The sequence below is a fragment of the Staurois parvus genome, unplaced genomic scaffold (genome assembly GCF_062004578.1).
Source record: "Staurois parvus isolate SC_StPar_1 unplaced genomic scaffold, SC_StPar_1.0 ptg001236l, whole genome shotgun sequence".
NCBI classification, from domain to species: domain Eukaryota; kingdom Metazoa; phylum Chordata; class Amphibia; order Anura; family Ranidae; genus Staurois; species Staurois parvus.
The window spans coordinates 87,714-106,610 of NW_028319032.1; the positions used below are offsets into that span (position 1 = coordinate 87,714).

The following is an 18,897-nucleotide window of genomic DNA, read 5'->3' on the forward strand; positions in this document are numbered from 1 at the left end:
ATCTTTCCCACCCAGTAGCGTTCAGAATTTTTTTCAGACAGCTCTTGGTCCCCGCCAAGGATTAGTAGCTGGCGGAACCGGCTCCCAGTCATGTGACCACTGTGACAGCCAATCATGGCGGTCACACGATCGTCCAATCTTTCCCACCCACTAGCGTTCAGAATTTTTTTCAGACAGCTCTTGGTCCCCGCCAAGGATTGGTAGCTGGTGGAACCAGCTCCCAGTCATGTGACCACTGTAACAGCCAGTCACAGCGGTGGTCACACGATCGTCCAATCTTTCCCACCCACTAGCGTTCAGAATTTTTTTCAGACAGCTCTTGGTCCCCGCCAAGGATTGGTAGCTGGTGGAACCGGCTCCCAGTCATGTGACCACTGTAACAGCCAATCGTGGTGGTCACACGATCAGCCAATCTTTCTCACCCACTAGTGTTCAGAATTTTTTTCAGACAGCTCTTGGTCCCCGCCAAGGATTAGTAGCTGGCGGAACCGGCTCCCAGTCATGTGACCACTGTGACAGCCAATCATGGCGGTCACACGATCGTCCAATCTTTCCCACCCACTAGCGTTCAGAATTTTTTTCAGACAGCTCTTGGTCCCCGCCAAGGATTGGTAGCTGGCAGAACAATCTCCTAGTCACCACTGTAACAGCTCTTGGTCCCCGCCAAGGATTGGTAGCTGGTGGAACCGGCTCCCAGTCATGTGACCACTGTAACAGCCAATCGTGGTATCACACGATCAGCCAATCTTTCTCACCCACTAGTGTTCAGAATTTTTTTCAGACAGCTCTTGGTCCCCGCCAAGGATTGGTAGCTGGTGGAACCGGCTCTCAGTCATGTGACCACTGTGACAGCCAATCACGGCGGTCACACAATCAGCCAATCTTTCCCACCCAATAGCGTTCATAATTTTTTAAAGAGAGGCAGAAAAGGGTTAATATAAAACGTCAGCCATCATTATTTTTTTATTTTAAGGAATGACCAGCGCATGCGTCTGTTTCAAATATATTTTAATTAAATAATATATTTCCTATACATTCATCTTGTCCAGTGATATTACATAATCTTTAGAAAGGTTCCAAAAACGGTTCTCGGTGGGCATAATTGTAAGTCCCGCTGGCTTTCTCTTCCAGATAGGTACCGCGGACCTTCTAGGCGGGGCACTACTTGCCTCTTCATTCCATTCATTCATTAACAGTCACATCTCCTGCCATCCTGCTCAGCTGAAGGCAACAAGGAGCTCTGCCATTTGGATGACTCCCAATCCAGCCAACCGCGTCTGAAGAACTGGCTCAGAGGATGTATAGTTTTTTATATATATATACTTTTTTTTTTTTAATATAGATTTCATGCTTATATTAATATAGAGTACAATTCATATTCTTATACATTCACATTATATATTTATATATGTATATATTTATACCATATATATTGTCCACATTTCTCAAGGCCCGTAAAAGTCTTGCAAATATCAGAAACAATATTCTCTGCAGATCTATTTATTTTTTTTCAAAGATCATCAAGTGTAAGAAAATAGTTTGCCCTTTTAATCCATATGACTCTGCCTGGAGACTATGAGGTGAAGCCTCGTATGAAAATGCCACTTATAAAAAACTAGAAATACATGTTTCTTATGGTATTGCTTTAAATAATAAATTTGATTCTGTGAAGCAGCCGATGATCGAAGTCTTGAGCGAAGTTGTGCGACCTGTGCGCTGGGAGAGGCGAATGGTCATTTCTTATGTCCACCAATGAGGGCCAGTCCTAGAAAACCTCCTTCGCTGATGCACATAATAATCAGTTCATGGGATTGTATTCCGGAATGCAGTACAAAAGTATAACACTTTTATTGGAGGATAAGGGAACTAAACCAAACTACTCTCCCTGCATTCTGCATATTTTATAAATACAGCTGGTGCTGCTCTATGGGGCACCATTAAAGGGGAATTCCAGGCATGGATGTTTTTTTTCCATAGTGTGATGGTGCGAGGCCCTGCCACTCCGAAAATGTAGGAGAGAATGACACAGGATTCACATTAAGGCTGAATGCGAAGTTCCAGATCATCGTTTCTGAGTGGAGGAAGATGTGTATTTGGATTTCTCCAGATTTTGTAGTCCCAGATCAGGGCCTGGAGCTTGAAGGCTACAAAGTGTCTTGGGAGGGACAGAGCCTTAAATCCTGTGTCCAGATTTTACTGGAAGCCTGCAGCCTGTAGGAGTACACAGGTGTGTAGGAGGGTCGTTATATACCCAAAACTGAGGATAGCCCATGGCTTCCAGTTTGGAGACAGCTCCTATATTGGATACAGGAGGTCTCAACCAGGAGTCAAGAGACAGGAAGCCTCAACTAGGGGTCAGAGGTGCCCCAGCCAGGAGTCAAGAGACAGGAGGTCTCAATCAGGGGTCAGAGGTGCCCCAGCCAGGAGTCAAGAGACAAGAGGTCTCAATGAGGGATCAGAGGTACCCCAGCCAGGAGTCAAGAGACAGGAGGTCTCAATCAGGGGTCAGAGGTTCTCCAGTCAGGAATCAAGAGGTCTCAACCAGGGGTCAGAGGTGCCCAGCCAGGAGTCAAGAGACAGGAGGTCTCAATCAGAGGTTCCCCTGCCAGGAGTCAAGAGGTCTCAAACAGTGGTTAGAGCTGCCCCAGCCAGGAGTCAAGAGCTAGGAGGTCTCAATCAGAGGTGTCCCAGCCAGGAGTCAAGGGACAGGAGGTCTCAATCAGGGGTCAGAGGCTCTCCAGCAAGGAATCAAGAGGTCTCAACCAGGGGTCAGAGGTGCCCCAGCCAGGAGTCAAGAGACAGGAGGTCTCAATCAGGGGTCAGAGGTGCTCCAGCCTGGAGTCAAGAGATCTCAATCAAGGGTCAGAGGTGCCCCAGCCAGGAGTCAAGAGGCAGGAGGTCTTAATCAGGGGTCAGAAATGCCCTAGCTAGGAGTCAAGAGACAGGCATTCACATCCCAGGAGTCAGGTGGGCTCCTAATGAAAGGTCATGTTTTGTTGTTGAAGAACCCCTGCGTGGTCAACTGATGTCTACTTGAACTTTTACTTTGTGTTTCAATAAAAGTTGGCTGTCATGCCCTAAAATGATGTTTGGACAGGTACAACGCATTGGAAAAAGCACCTACCACATGAGCATATCACCTCAATACCACAATGGTTACCTTGGTCCAGCTTGGAGCACTGTAACTATGCATATCCCATACCTGTGGGATCCCTCTAGAAACTGTAAATCACTGTAGTATACAATGCTATTTAAGTGACTTCCACTAACTTCTGGGTCCTGTGTCGAGCGCCTGCCTTGCTGCATTGTGAGCACAGGTCGACTACTAGGCACTGACGCCATTCATTTTCTTAATGTATGCAAAGTGTTCTCTGAATGGATGAGGTGGAGAGTTGGGGTTATGACATCACGGTCTCTACCTCGTTCAAACAGAGAATGCTTTGCATTCACTGAGAAAATGCAAAGAATTTTCTGAATGGTGCCCGGGTAGACAGTTGACCTCCTGTGTTCACAATACAGCATGGCAGCTGCTCGGCATGGGACCTGGAAGCCAGTAGAGATCACTGTAGGATGGGTGCCTACTACAGTGATTTCCAGCTTCTATAGCAGCCATTCTAAACCCGGGTTCTACGGAGCCCTAGGGATCCCCCAGAGGTTGCTAGTGTTTCCTTGAGCTGTGGGTTGTTGACCTCCCATCTGATGGTGCCTACACAGTTTCGGGGTCATTGCCACTTGACAAAGTCAACAGCATAACACAAGGATTGCATTCTTCCTACTGACCATCCATGTAAGCGGCGTTTTTCACCATTGACCTCCAATGAATTGGCTTTAGTAAGGGTTTCCCAATGCCTAAAAAATATTTTAGGGGTTCCTCCGGGGTTGAGAAAGTCTGCTGTAGAGGGATCCCACAAGGAAGGTATATGTATAGTTCCATTAGTCCAAGCTGGACCAATGTAAATATGCAAAAATATCCATACCTGAAATTCTTCCGTTAAAACCTTAACTACAGAACCCAAAAATATATATATTTTTTTTGGTTTGGATAGAGCGAGGAAGGGTTAGAACTTATAACAATGTTTTATTGCTGCCTGTCCTGTCCTGGTGACACAAGAAAAGGAGGTAGAGGAAAATCTCCCCAGTGGCATCAAAGCCAGAGGCACAAACCTAATAGAAAATGTAATTCTTTCCCAATCTGACCCTCAAAAATGTTTTCAATTGACTGGAGTTAGGCATTAAAGTGACTTTTTGTTGCTAAAAAACCCCAAACTGTACTATAAAAGGCTCCCTGCAAAGACGACATTACGTTTTCACATCTCGTATTGCACGCGCCGCTGATCTCAGTGGTAGTGAAGAAAAACTGCTGTTTGAAGTTCCTGCAGAATCCATTATTTATGGCTCCCCACAATTTCTTGCCCCCCCCCCCATTGGGATCATCGAAAGGTGAACAGAGTTGGAAAAGGCAAAACAGATTGGAATAGAAGGTTCCAGATGATGGGGGAATCTCTGAAGAAGTCCTGGAGATGAGTGTAGGAGGAGGTGACGAGGGAGCTAGATAGCAGGAGGTCTTGGGAAGAGTGGAGCGGATGGCTTGGGCGATATTTTGGGATACGGTCAGTGATGTACCTTGGGGCAGAGTTGTGGATGACTTTGTATGTTAGAATAAAAACCTCCTGCGCTGTCAACACTCGGTCTGGCATATGTGGAGAGATCTTAGTGAATTATTGTATTCAATTCAGTCTGGCAAAGCTGTGCAGCCCCCTGAGGGCTGCGGTAGCCCAAAAAACCACTGGAAGATAAGAAAAAGAAAGGCGCACAAGCCTCGTGCATTACCTCACACACAAATCTTTTATTTTGGAAGTAACAGATATATACTCACAAATGGCAAGTAAAAACAAACATGTTATGATCCTGAATGGTCCATAGTCCGGAGTACTGCGGGAGTCCCATACAGAGATGGACACATAGAGCATGGCTGACACGTTTCAAGGGGAGATCCCCTCTTCCTCAGAGCCACTTGGCATTTGTGAGTATACATATGTTACTTCCAAATAAAAGATTTGTGTGTGAGGCAATGCGCAAGGCTTGTGCGCCTTTTTCTTTTTCTTATCTTCCAGATACTTTGTATGTCCTCAGAGTTTTGAATTTAATACTTTGGGTGATCGGAAACTAGTATAGGGCTTGGCAGAGAGGGGTGGAAACACTGAATGGAGGTCAGTGGAGGGATTGGAAGAGAGGGGTGGAAACACTGAATGGAGGTCAGTGGAGGGATTGGAAGAGAGGGGTGGAGGACACTGAATGGAGGCCAGTGGAGGGATTGGCAGAGAGGAGTGGAGGACACTGAGTGGAGGTCAGTGGAGGGATTAGCAGAGAGGGGTGGAGGACACTGAGCAGAGGTCAGTGGAGGGATTGGCGGAGAGGGGTGAAGGACACTGAGCGGAGGCCAATGAAGGGATTGGCAGGGGGGAGGACACTGAGCGGAGGTCAGTGCAGGGATTGGCAGAGAGGGGTGGAGTACACTGAGCAGTGGTCAGTGGAGGAATTGGCAGGGAGGGGTGAAGGACACTGAGTGGAGGGCAGTGGAGAATTGGCAGACAGGGGTGGAGTACACTGTGCGGAGGCCAATGGAGGGATTGACAGAGAGGGGTGGAGGACATTGAGCAGAGACCTGTGGAGGGATTGGTAGAGAGGGATGGAGGATACTGAGCGGAGGCCAGTGGAGGGATTGGTAGAGAGGGGTGGAGGACACTGAGCGGAGGTCAGTGGAGGGATTGGCAGAGAGGGGTGGAGGACACTGAGCGGAGGTCAGTGTAGGAATTGGCAGAGAGGGGTGGAGGACATTGAGCAAAGGCCAGTGGAGGAATTGGCAGAGAGGGGTGTAGGACACTGAGCAGAGGTCAGTGGAGCAATTGACAGAGAGGGGTGGAGGACACTGAGCAGAGGTCAGTGGAGCAATTGACAGAGAGGGGTGGAGGACACTGAGTGGCGGTCGGTGGAGGGATTGGCAGAGAGGGGTGGTGGACACTGGGCGGAGGCCAGTGGAGGGATTGGGAGAGAGGGGTGGAGGACACTGAGCAGAGGTCAGTGGAGGGATTGGCAGAGAGGGGTGAAGGACACTGAGTGGAGGGCAGTGAAGGGATTGGCACAGAGGGGTGGAGGAAGCTGAGCAGCTGGTAAGGTGGATGAGCCTGGCAGTAATGTTCATGATAGACTGGGGGAGGATTCTCCTTCCAGCCTGTAGAGCAATTTAGAACACAATATGGACTTAGAGACTGGCTGCTTCAACCCCTGAACACAGCAGGGAACCAGAAATGTGACACTTTCAGAATTGTCAAAATGTCTTCCTGTGATACTGCAATAACCAGTGGTCTGGGCAATGGAAGAGATGAATATTTAATAAGGGAAGAAAAATGTCCCAAAAGCCGAATATCACACAAAACCCCATGTAAGAAGTAGGAGCAGCCTCAGCTTAGACTCTGTCCAGGCCACACCCTCCAACTCCACCCACGGGGTTTAGTCATGGGGATAAAGATTCCATGGACAAGGGGAATAAATGCATCATTGGTTGTCGCTTTATTAAGAAGAATGAGTGTCAGGCGAATGTCTGCCAATCATAGGGATAATAAAACATGAAAATCCGGCACATGGCCATTCAAAGAAATGTCCACCCTCAGTTCTTGTGTAGGTTCACAGTGAATTTGAATGCCTTTCTTTGCAGAGAGCCCTTTATTGTACGGCTTTATCAAGCAACAGAGGTGCTTTAACTGTGAATACCCAACAGATCACAAGTGACTATCCATCCCCTGCCTGCAGGTTGTTTCATATCTGGGTTTTTAGCTACAACATTCATTTTTTGGGGGCTATCTTTGGAAACAACATCTTGGATCCCAGACCAAAGTCAAAATGTAATGGTTGACACAATGACAATGGGAAATCACTGTTTTATATCTCAGGGTTGGAGCATTCAGAGGTAAACTGAGACCCTCCATCAGTTGGAGAATGACATGTCCCTTTATACCTAATCATAGAAGACTGGAAGGATTTGCTAAGCTATTTAGCTCTTCAATGGCTGGGAAGCCAAAGGTTGCCTTGGCCAGCAATGCTTATTACCTCTTTCCCCTTGACTGAGACGGGGATCTAACATCTCCATTCTCCTGAGGCTGTAAGTTCTCCAAGCCGTAATTCCAATGATTCTGCACAGCTATACTTTGTCAAGCTGAACATGTAGACCAGCCAGTCTCAACCGTGGTTCCATGGAACCATAAAGTTCCTTCAAAAGTCACTAGGGGTTCCCTAGCTGTGGATGATTGCCGTTCACTTTGATGGTGTCTGCATAGTATTCCAGGGCCAATGCCATAAGTACAACACCAATGGTCATTTTTGCTGTCTGGAAGGGTGGCATTCTGACCAACACTGGAAGGGTTGCATTCTTCCTACTGACCACCAAAGCGGGGGGTGTTTTTCCACTGACTCCAATGAATTTGGTTTAATAATGGTTCCCTTAGACCTAAGGAATTATTTTAGAGGTTCTCCTGGGGTAAAAAGGTTGTGAAAGGCTGATATAGACATTGCAGCCATGACTGAAGATCTCTGTGGCCAACATTAGTCTTTGCTTCCATGCCAATGCTCATTATCCTATGTTTGTTAACTTCTGCTATTCAGACTGGTTGCATCTCTTGCAAGACCCCCAAAATATACATGTTGCTGAAAAGAATTAGACCAACATGAGTTACATAATCAATTCTGTGCATTGCAGTTTCGAAGTCCCATTCTTTCATTGCCATCATGCAACGAATGTTTCCTGAAATCCTTTTTATCAGACATAAGCAAGGAGCAAACTAGGGATGAGTGAAAGTCTACGCTCTATCTCTACAAACCTTGGGTTCAACAGAACACTGAAAGAGTTTACTGGACCTACCAATACTCTACACAAGTGTCTTCATACTTTCCAGAAGCCCAACCTACTAACATCCATTAAAAACATGGAATGCAGAAACTCAAGAAATGCTGACAATGTTTCGAAGAAAGGCACAAAAGATGAAATGGTTTTGTATTGCTGTTGAAAGGATGCTTTGTCATCTCTTTGGCTGTTCATTTTTTTGTCCTCTACTCGTCCTGATTCTTTTTTTTTTTCTCGAGTACATGGTGAACCAAGTCTTCGGGGACCATGTATGTGTGTCAGCCTTATTGTGTGATGACTGTCCAAGAGGGTCTCTAGAGGGAGGAGGATTTCTCTAATGCAGTTACATACAGAAAAGGGACAGACCATACTGGAATCCATACTTCTTTTATCCGAGTCCACAGAAAACGTCAGCATGGTATTGGCAATATGTGCGTTGTGTTTGTGTGGTGCTTTCAGGGTAACGTCGTGCTGAGCCTTGCTGCACCCGCTGTTCATGTAGTCTTTCATGTCAGGTCCTAGTCACCATGAACAGGATGCCTGGGGAGTGCAAGTAAGGATCTTCTGCTCATTGCTAGAGATTAGGACTTCATGGTGCAAATGGGAACAACAATGACCAGAATGACTGTGCAGGCAGCTGCCGTGATGAGTGCCGCCATTTTACAGACCTTGGCTCGTCGAAACTTGGCTTCTTTCCTCTTTAACAGAGAATCGTAACCTGGAGTGTAGATGTCCTCCATCCAGAACTCCAAATTGTTTGGATTCAGGGATTCTTGAGCCTGTTAAATACAAGATGGATCATGACAATGTTACCAGATTGTGCCCAGTTGGTTACAATTCAATACACAACATGATTTCTGCTAAGATCCCCTAATATCTGCATATATTATGAAGTGTTCCTGCATGGCGACCACTTCCTGTCATCTCACATATATATTCTTATTATAGCCAAATTTACCACCCTAACTCCTCCCACAGTTTTTACAGTACATAGACAGTAATATACCGAAACGTGCGGATTGTTCCTGATTGGTGCGCTATTACTTTGTGGTGCGTTTTTGCCAAATGGTTCACAAAATATTGGCGTTTTTGTGGTGAAATTGGTCCCATAGGAATGAATGGCGGAATGTTCAAAACTACAGTGTGAGCTGACAAAAGCTAGAGTGTGAGCTGAAAAATCAGGACATGATTTCTAAACTGCCATCACTCCCTCATTTTCAAGCCCACCTACACAATTTTATATCCAAACGTTCAGCTATCCATGCTGCCACTAAAAATGTCCACGGCTAAGCCATAGTCCTGATAGTTTTCACAATATGACCATTTGTTTGCAACTCACGCCGCCCATTGACATTCATTGAAACTCTACTCTAGCCACCTCAAATTTGAAGGGCAATTTCTAAACTGCGACTGTGCCTTCATTTTTAATATTTCAGAGACATACTATGCATCAAAATGTAGGTCTGGGTCTTGTGATTCGCACAATATAAAGCTCTTCAGTGTAGGATTTATAATTGTTAAACTACAACCATTTGAAGATGGCAAGTTGGAGCAGTTTGTTTTTAACCGCTCTTCTCTGCCCTTGCTCTAGAGTGAGTTGCCATAGGAACCCAGGGGTGTGAGCAGGCAGCAGAGTGACAAGCCACTCCACCCAGTTACTCCGCCCGCTCCAGTTGTAGACTACTGGTGGAGGCAAGAACACTTCACACAATTTTCCCAGAAATTGTAGCTTTTCTAGTTATTATTACTATACAGTATTTATGGCGCCAACAGTTTGCTCAGCAATTTACAATATAACAGGAGACAATACAGCAACAATACAGTTCAATACAAGAGGGGAAGGAGGGCCCTGAACCTGGGAGCTTACACTCTAGGAGATATTATTGGATTAATCTAGTATGATAGTGTGGTGTGCTCATGACCTCTAGGGCGTGTACATATTTGCATACTTGTTTATTGTGATCAGGGTAAAAAAAAACGGTCAGTTGCAAGAAAAAGTATGTGAACCCCTTGGGATTACGTGGAGTTTTGCATGAATTGGGCATAAAATGTGCTCTGAACGTCATCAAAAATGTTAGCATCTGCCAGTAGTGCTGTGGAACATCCAGGTGCTCTTTTGCAAACTTCAAACGTGCTGCAATCTTCTTTTTGGACAGCAATGGCTTCCTCCGTGGTGTCCTCCCATGTACTCCATTCTTGTTTAATGTTTTCCTTATTGTAGATCTGTCAACAAAAATGTTAGCATGTGCCAGAGATTTCTGTAGGTCTTTAGCTGACACTCTGGGATTCTTCTTTACCTCATGCAGCATTCTGCGCTGTGCTCTTGCAGTCATTTTTACAGGACAACCACGCCTAGGGAGAGTAGCAACAGTGCTAAACTTTCTCCATTTGTAGACAGTCTGTCTTACCGTGGACACATGAACATCAAGGCTTTTGGAGATACTTTTGTAACCCTTTCCAGCTTCATGCAAGTCAACAATTTTTGATCGTAGGTCTTCTGAGAGCTCTTTTCTGCGAGGCATGGTTCACATCAGACAGTGCTTCTTGAAACCAGTAAACCCAAAACAGGTGTCAGCAACACATCCAATATCATCACACTGATTGGAGTCAAGGTTGTCTCACTCCTGGCTCCAATTAGCTCTGGGAGAAGTCATTAAGCTAGGGCCTCACATACTTTTTCCTCCCTGCACTGTGAATGTTTACATGTTATGTGCAATTAAACCATGGCAACATCTAATGTTTGTGTAGTATTATGTTCAGCAGACTGTGTTCTTCTATTGTTGTGACATAGATGACGTTCAGAGCACAATTTAGGCCCAATTCATGCAAAACTCTTTTAGGGCGCACATTAGTGTGTTTGGTGTATTCATCAGCCACTAAGCCAGGTATGGGCAGCATGAAGGTTTCCGGGTATTGTGTACAGCTCATCCGGGGAGGAATCTTCATAGAGATTATTATTATTATTGTTATACAGGATTTATGGCGCCAACAGTTTGCTCAGCACTTTACAATATAACGGGAGACAATACAGCAACAATACAGTTCAATACAAGAGGGATAGGGGGGCCCTGATCCTGGGAGCTTACAATCTAAGAGGGAGGGGCTGGTGGTACAAAAGGTAGTAACTGTGCGGGATGGACTGGTTGGAAGAGTAGAAGATTCCATTATTAGCTGAGGGCAGGATAGGCTTCCCTGAAGAGAGGTTTTCAGAGATCGCCTAAAAGTGAGCAGAATAGGCGATAGTCTGATAAATTAGGGTAGAGAGTTCCAGAGGATGGGGGAAGCTCTGGAGAAGTCTTGGAGACAAGCATGGGAGGAGGAGACAAGGGAGCTAGAGAGTAGGAGGTCTTGCGAGGAGTGGGGAGTACGGTTTGGGTGTTATTTAGAGACAAGATCGTGATGTAATTTGGGGCGGAGTTATAAATGGCTTTATACGTTATTGTTAATGTTTTGAATTTTATCCGTTGGGCAATGGGAAGCCAGTGGAGGGATTGGCAGAGAGGGATGGAGGACACTGAGTGGAGGCCAGTGGAGGGATTGGTACAGAGGGGTGGAGGACACTGAGTGGAGGTCAGTGGAGGGATTGGCAGAGAGGGATGGAGGACACTGAGTGGAGGCCAGTGGAGGGATTGGCAGAGAGGGATGGAGGACACTGAGTGGAGGCCAGTGGAGGGATTGGCAGAGAGGGGTGGAGGACACTGAGTGGAGGTCAGTGGAGGGATTGGCAGAGAGGGGTGGAGGACACTGAATGGAGGCCAGTGGAGGGATTGGCAGAGAGGGATGGCAGATATGGAACGGTTAGTAAGGTGGACGAGTCTGGCAGCAGCGTTCATGATAGACTGAAGAGGGGATAGCCTGCGAAGAGGTCGGCCAATGAGGAGGGAGCTGCAATAGTCAAGGCGAGATATAACAAGGGAGTGAATAAGTTGCTTAGTGGTTTCTGTGGTTAGGAACAGCCGTATCTTGGAGATGTTGCGGAGGTTGGAGATGTTACGGAGGTTGGAGATGTTGCGGAGGTTGGAGATGTTACGGAGGTTGGAGATGTTGCGGAGGTGAAGTCTACAAGATGTGAACAGGGATTGGATTTGGGGCTGAAAGGACAGATGGGAGTCTAGGATTACACCTAGTACCCTGGCATGAGGGGAGGGACTGATGATTGTGTCGTTGATCTTGATGGAGAAGTCGGGGGAGGGGGCACGGGCTGAAGGGAATACTAAGAGCTCAGTTTTGGAAAGATTGAGTTTGAGGAAGTGGAGTGACATCCAAGATGATATGTCACTTAGTAGGTTAGTAATGCGAGAGGAGACTGAAGGGGTGAGGTGAGGAGGAGACTGAAGGGGTGAGGTGAGGAGGAGATTGAAGGGGTGAGGCGATGGGTAGAAAGATAGATTTGTGTGTCATGAAGTAGATGACCACCCACCTGAAGATCTAGTGCAGTCAGCCGGCCTTTCTCCCCTGAGTTGTGTGTGTATTCCTCTATGGTCCATGAGGGTTGGCCCCGTTTGATCTCTGCCATCTCCGTCAGGCGCATGTCAGTGTAGATGGGATTGCTCTTCATGTGAGACTTGAGAGAGGCTGGGTATGGGTGAGGACTGAACACCTGCTCCACCAAATACGAATCCCTGGATGACTTGGGAATTCTGTGCAAATGAGGTATTTCATGTTGGCGGTCCACCTGATCAGCAGGAGAACAACACAAAAATAAACAAAAAATAATAATTTGTAATTTGCACAAAGTAAAGGAGTACAACGTCACATCGTCACGCCTCCTGTGTTCCTGTTAATGTGTATCTATCTGAGCTCGTACATCGAAAAAAAATGATGGGGGAACATAGAAATGGCCTTTCCAAAGATCTCCCATTATGGGAATAGGAACTGGTCAGGCTGAGGATCAGAATATCATTATGAACCCCAGGAGATTGGAAGGTTTTCTGGAAGACTTCAGGAAGTTTTTTTATCGAAGATTTTGCTACAAGTAAACTTCCCCTCTTGCTGGATTGCAGTCTGGCATCAATTGTTGCAGGGGCGGACTGACAACTCATGGGGCCCCCGGGCAATAGGGGATCATGGGGCCCCTGTGTCCTTGCCCATACTCAAAAAAGCCTATGAAAAAGGTATCAGGGGCATCTCATGGGGCCCCCTACTGACCCCGGGCCCTCGGGCAGTGCCCAAGTTTCCAAATGGTCAGTCCGCCCCTGAATTGTTGCCTTTCAACTGCAATTACTAGAGGTATAAACAGTGAGCAGAACTCAGAGAGAACTGAGTATCTGCTATCATGGCTTCCTGCCATTAAGGAAAAAGGGCAACCAATCAGTGTCTATCGCATACACCAGGGGTCTTCAAATTTTTCTGCACAAGGGCCACCTTCTACAAATATAGCCCCCATCAAGTCTTCCCTTACATCAGAGCCTCTTTTTACTTCTGGGTCCCCATCAGAGTCCTGCTTACATCAGGGTCCCCTTTACATTGACATCATATTGTCAGGACCAGGATCACCTACTGGTGGCACTTTGGAAGGTTATAGTTCCAGTGTCCACCAGCGTGTGTCTCCCAGCAGCCAGAAGATCCCAGTAATCAATTTCCACCTAATGCTGGGTCAAATTTGGGTCAGGGCTGAGAGGCTCTGCAGATCGGTTCCTTGATACCTCCCACTGCTCTGGAATCTTGGAGAAGATTCTAGAAGTCGGGGGGGGGCAGCTCTGCACTCTTAAGGTATCCTGACCAATCCCCAAGTAGGAGGTTCGGCATGGGGTCAGGAAAGCCCTTAAAAGTGATTGTGCCTGCTCAGTGGCAGGGAGAGTTCGGCTGGAAGATGTGAGGAAGCTGAGATGCAGGAGCCTGGGAGGGGGCCCAGTGGGAAGTGGCCTACCTACAGGCGGGACACTGGAAAGGAGGATCACTGGCTCCCAGAGCGAGAACCACCTGTAGAGCCAGGAAAGGATCCAGCCCAGGAGAAGGCCTGAAGGCAGCCACCTACCTACAGTAAATCTGCCTGCAGGACTGAGACTGAGTGAGTAGTCCTACAACCCCTGGGACAGTTAAGGGAAAAGCACTCTGGTGGGAACCCTGACTAGCTCCTTACCTGGGACTGTTTCATTTAAAGTGGCAGGCACTGGATTCTCTTGCCTTGGATTCCCTCAGGCATCTGGACAAGAGGAGGATTATCTGGGGAGGTACACCAGGAGAGGCTGGAGAGCTCTCCAAGAAGAGTTTCAGCTGTGTAAAGACTTGTACATAGTTGCTAAGGAGTTTGACCTCAGTTTGCAGTTCCATTGGGCATCCTCTACACCCCTTACCCCACCCAAGTTCAACACCCCTTAATAAAACATAAACCAAGCTCAAGGACTGTTTTACTGACTCTGAATGCAAGTCTGTGGAAAATGTGTGTTGCCTGGCTGTGCAGGACTATAGGGGGACCCAAATCTTCAGCAACTCCTACGGGATTAGTGCTACACAGTAAAATGAATATCCCAAGGATAGATATTTAAAAAATGAATATATTTTGTTACCTCTTTTGATTTGCGGTGCCATTCTCTGCTTGACCCCCCTTTATCTTTCTTTTCTTCCTCAGATATACTAGCCTGTTTGGGAAATCCCCAAGGCCGACACTCATGTGGTGGGTTTCCAGGCTTAGTCTCACTTGTAGAAATGTCCTCCGTCAATGAACGGACTGACCTTTGTGCGAAGAGATTTTTCTTCATGGCTTTAACTCGAAGACTTTCCGTGGTTCCACTGGTACCCTCAGAACAGCAACAGTCTGTCTTGTTCTCCACATTCCCATTATGGGAGGAGTTTTGATCTTGAAATGTACTTGGAGACGCCCTTGTGCTTGAATGGGCATCACTGTGAGGTTGACCTTCAGGGTCCAATTTCCCCTTTTCAGGTGGTTGTATCCTTTCATCCAGCCTGTTTAGCTTGGCGAGCACCTGAGACACCTCGTCCCGTACCCCTGACAAGGACTCTAATTTCTTCTCGATCTCCCCAATCCTTCGAACTAGTTTTCTGACGCTGCTTTTCAGCTCTTCTTCCTCCACTGTCTCAGACCTCGGGCCCTTGGTCGGTTTGGTGTTAGATCTGTTGGCTACATGTTCTGGAGAGCTTTCGTTGTCTGCTCGTGAAACTTGAGCAAGGGAACCGCTACTGTTATAGCAGGAGGACTGCGGTATTCCAGAAGACCCACAAAGGCTCATGTCATCCAAGAATCGGAATATGTCACTTATGTCATCACTTATAATTTCAGAGTCTGCCTCAGATTGGTTGCGGGCTCTACCTTCCATAAATCGACTACAGTTAGAGGAGATGTTGGAGTCTTTTCCCTTTTTTGTGTCCACCTGCTCTGTCTGAGTACCAACGCTCTCTGTCTTCTCAGTGCTGTACTGACAAGAAGGTGGTTTGGTACTCTTGTCTCTGAACCTCCTTAGGGCCTCCTGCTTTTCCACATCTTGAGGCTCACAAAATTTTTTCCCGTTAGTTTTCAATGCCAGATCGGGCAAATAGGAATGATGTCGCTCAGGCACCGAAACAAAATTTGTCGTCTGCACCAAGCCAGTGGTGGGATAACACAGATTTTCTTCCTTTCGATTAAAAAATGAGCGTTCGAAATCTGGCACCTCTTCGGTGTTTAGGCTCCAGCTTTTTACCGGCTTTCCTATGAGTGGTTTTGGTTTGCTGGTAAATCTCTTTTGCTCCTGCAGCCCAGGCCCGGCGGTTGGACCAAAGTACGTGGACGCTTGGAGATCATCTAAGCTTTCGTGTTTCGACCGACGGAAGTCTTCAGAAGAAGAATAAGCCGTGTTAAGGTAGTGAGAGCTGTAAGGCATCTCAAAGCTGTGATTGAAGAACACCGTCTTGGGACTTATCTTCCCTTCGTTCTTTTTCATGGTGAGGCTGGGAGACATTCTGACCATGCTATGGAAATCGTCTTTAAAAACGTTTCTTCTCTGTCCGGTAGAGGCCGAAAGTCTAAAAGGTTCCTCGCTGGGTGTAGGCGGCAGTGATTCTGGCTCAGATAATGGCTGACTAGGGAAATAGGTGCTTTGCATCTCACAAGATTGAGGAGATACCATGCCGTAAGAGTCCAAGGCCTGTAGTCTGTCCAAGGATCCAGCTCGCCCGTTGCCCTCTTGCTTGACGCCGAGGAGAAAGTTTGGTTCCGGGAGGAACGTATGACGCCCCTCGCATTCTTCCTTGTGGCAGCTGGAGGACCTGGTCATGCAGTAGCTTCTACTGGTGTCCCTCTTCTGTGTCTCCTTGTGAGGGGCTATATCCGTCCCGGCGAACACGTCACTATCAGACTCCATCGCCTCCTTCTCCTGAGTCTGCTGTTGAATCGGGATTTTCTCTTTGGCCGCCCCGTCGTTCATTTGGATCAGGTTGAATATGGTGACGATGTCCGCCGCCGCGATGATTTTTTTAGACTGTTGATTGTCCGCAGCGTTTCTCATCTTGTCCCGGAAGAGGCTCGCGGGGAAGCTCGGGTCTTGGCACGCCGTGTAATACAGGAGGCTGCGCAGCTTCGCCAGTTCAGGGAGATCGTAACGGGAACACAAAGACTTGCAGAGGTCTTGGTAGGAAACGGAGTTCTGTTTGGAGTCCAAATCCTCCAAGATTTTCACCAGAAGAAAAGAAGAGTCCTGAGCTTCCCCCATGATGATGGAGAGTCCGAGCGTCCGAGAGTCCGAGAGTCCGAGAGTCCGAGCGTCCGAGAGTCCGAGCGTCCGAGAGTCTGAGCGTCCGAGCTCCCGCCTGGAACAACAGAAAGAAAACCGATAACTTCGTGAGAAGAATCGACAATCGGAAGGCTATATTAGGACACCGAATAATAATTAAAAGCGAAAAAATTCATTTGGTTTTCGATTTGTTATTGAAAAAATTTTGTTTCATTAACTCCTCGCCTACAGGGCACTTCTACCCCCTTCCTGCCTACAGGGCACTTCTACCCCCTTCCTGCCTACAGGGCACTTCTACCCCCTTCCTGCCTACAGGGCACTTCTACCCCCTTCCTGCCTACAGGGCACTTCTACCCCCTTCCTGCCTACAGGGCACTTCTACCCCCTTCCTGCCCACCGAGCACTTCTACCTCTTTCCTGCCTACAGGGCACTTCTACCCCCTTCCTGCCTACTGGGCACTTCTACCCCCTTCCTGCCTACAGGACACTTCTACCCCCTTCCTGCCTACAGGGCACTTCTACCCCCTTCCTGCCTACAGGACACTTCTACCCCTTCCTGCCTACAGGACACTTCTACCCCCTTCCTGCCTACCAGACACTTCTACCCCCTTCCTGCCTACCGGACACTTCTACCCCCTTCCTGCCCACCGGCACTTCCACCCCCTTCCTGCCTACCAGGCACTTCTACCCCCTTCCTGCCCACCGAGCACTTCTACCCCCTTCCTGCCTACAAGGCACTTCTACCCCCTTCCTGCCTACAGGGCACTTCTACCCCCTTCCTGCCCACCGAGCACTTCTACCCCCTTCCTGCCTACAGGGCACTTCTACCCCCTTCCTGCCTACAGGACACTTCTACCCCCTTCCTGCCTACAGGGCACTTCTACCCCCTTCCTGCCTACAGGACACTTTCACCCCCTTCCTGCCTACAGGACACTTCTACCCCCTTCCTGCCTACCAGACACTTCTACCCCCTTCCTGCCTACAGGACACTTCTACCCCCTTCCTGCCTACTGGGCACTTCTACCCCCTTCCTGCCTACAGGACACTTCTACCCCCTTCCTGCCTACCGGGCACTTCTACCCCCTTCCTGCCTACCGGGCACTTCTACCCCCTTCCTGCCTACAGGGCACTTCTACCCCCTTCCTGCCTACCGGGCACTTCTACCCCCTTCCTGCCTACCGGGCACTTCTACCCCCTTCCTGCCTACAGGGCACTTCTACCCCCTTCATACCTACCGGGCACTTCTACCCCCTTCCTGCCTACTGGGCACTTCTACCCCCTTCCTGCCTACAGGGCACTTCTACCCCCTTCCTGCCTACAGGGCACTTCTACCCCCTTCCTGCCCAGCTGCTTTCCAGCTTTCAGCTCTATCACACTTTGAATGACAATTGCGTGGTCATGCAACACTGTACCCTTATGAAATTTTTATCATTTTTTGTGACAGAGCTTTATTTTGTTGGTATTTAATCACCTCGGGGTTTTTTATTTTTTCTTAAACAAACCAAAAACCACAGAAAATTTTGAAAAAAAAAGTTCTTTCTTAGTTTTTGTTATACAATTTTGTAAATAAGTGATTTTTCTCCTTCACTGATGTGCGCTAATGAGGCTGCACTGATGGGCACTGATAGGTGGCACTGATGGGCACTGATGAGGAGGCACTGGTAGGTTGCACTGATGGGCATTGACAGGCATCACTGATGGGCACTGAAAGGCAGCACTGATACATGACACTGATATATGGCACTGATAGGCGGCACTGATAGGCAGCACTGACTGGCACTGTTAGGCGGCACTGACTGGCACTGTTAGGCAGCACTGACTGGCACTGATAGGCAACACTGACTGGCATTGATAGGTGGCACTGATTGGCAGCACTGATAGGTGCACTGATTGGCATTGATAGGTGGCACTGAGTGGCACTGATAGGTGACATTGAAAGGCAGCTCAGATGGGCACTGATATGTGGCATTGATGTGGCACTGACTGCTGGCACTTCTGGGGCCACCCTGATCATCAGTGCACATGTCCCCTCAGAGGAATGCCGATCACCGGCTCTCCTCTCCTGTCAGTGTGACAGCTCGTGAGGAGAGAAATGCCGATAACCGACATTTCCGTGTTTACATGTGATCAGCTGTGATTGGACACAGCTGATCACATGACTGAGCCAACATCTTCGTCTCTTTCTGCTGATCGGTGATCCGCTGTGTCCAAGGGACACAGCGCACCGGCGATCCCCACGCTGCGTGCTCCCTGAACCGCGCAGTGAGAATGGGAGGATGTCATATGACGTCCTATCAGACATTGTACTATATGGTGGGCAGAAGGTGGTTA

At 47.8% G+C, this 18,897-nt stretch overlaps 1 protein-coding gene across 1 annotated transcript; it reads right to left on the bottom strand.

Annotated features, from left to right (window-relative positions):
* Positions 1-991: 991 nt before the first annotated feature.
* Positions 992-16,666, bottom strand: MINAR1 (membrane integral NOTCH2 associated receptor 1). Its single transcript, XM_089660392.1, has 3 exons — positions 14,407-16,666; positions 12,318-12,572; positions 992-8,676 (listed from the first exon to the last, which is right to left on the bottom strand). The coding sequence occupies exons 1-3, from the start codon at positions 16,543-16,545 to the stop codon at positions 8,479-8,481; spliced, it is 2,592 nt and encodes an 863-aa protein (XP_089516518.1). The 5' UTR covers positions 16,546-16,666; the 3' UTR covers positions 992-8,478.
* Positions 16,667-18,897: the final 2,231 nt, after the last annotated feature.

Coding starts and splice junctions, on each gene's coding strand:
- MINAR1 (XM_089660392.1), bottom strand. CDS start 16,545: ATGGGGGAAGCTCAGGACTCTTCTTTTCTTCTGGTGAAAATCTTGGAG. Junction 12,573..14,406: donor GGCACCGCAAATCAAAAGAG/GTAACAAAATAT, acceptor CCTGCTGATCAG/GTGGACCGCCAACATGAAAT. Junction 8,677..12,317: donor TGACTGCACTAGATCTTCAG/GTGGGTGGTCAT, acceptor TGTATTTAACAG/GCTCAAGAATCCCTGAATCC.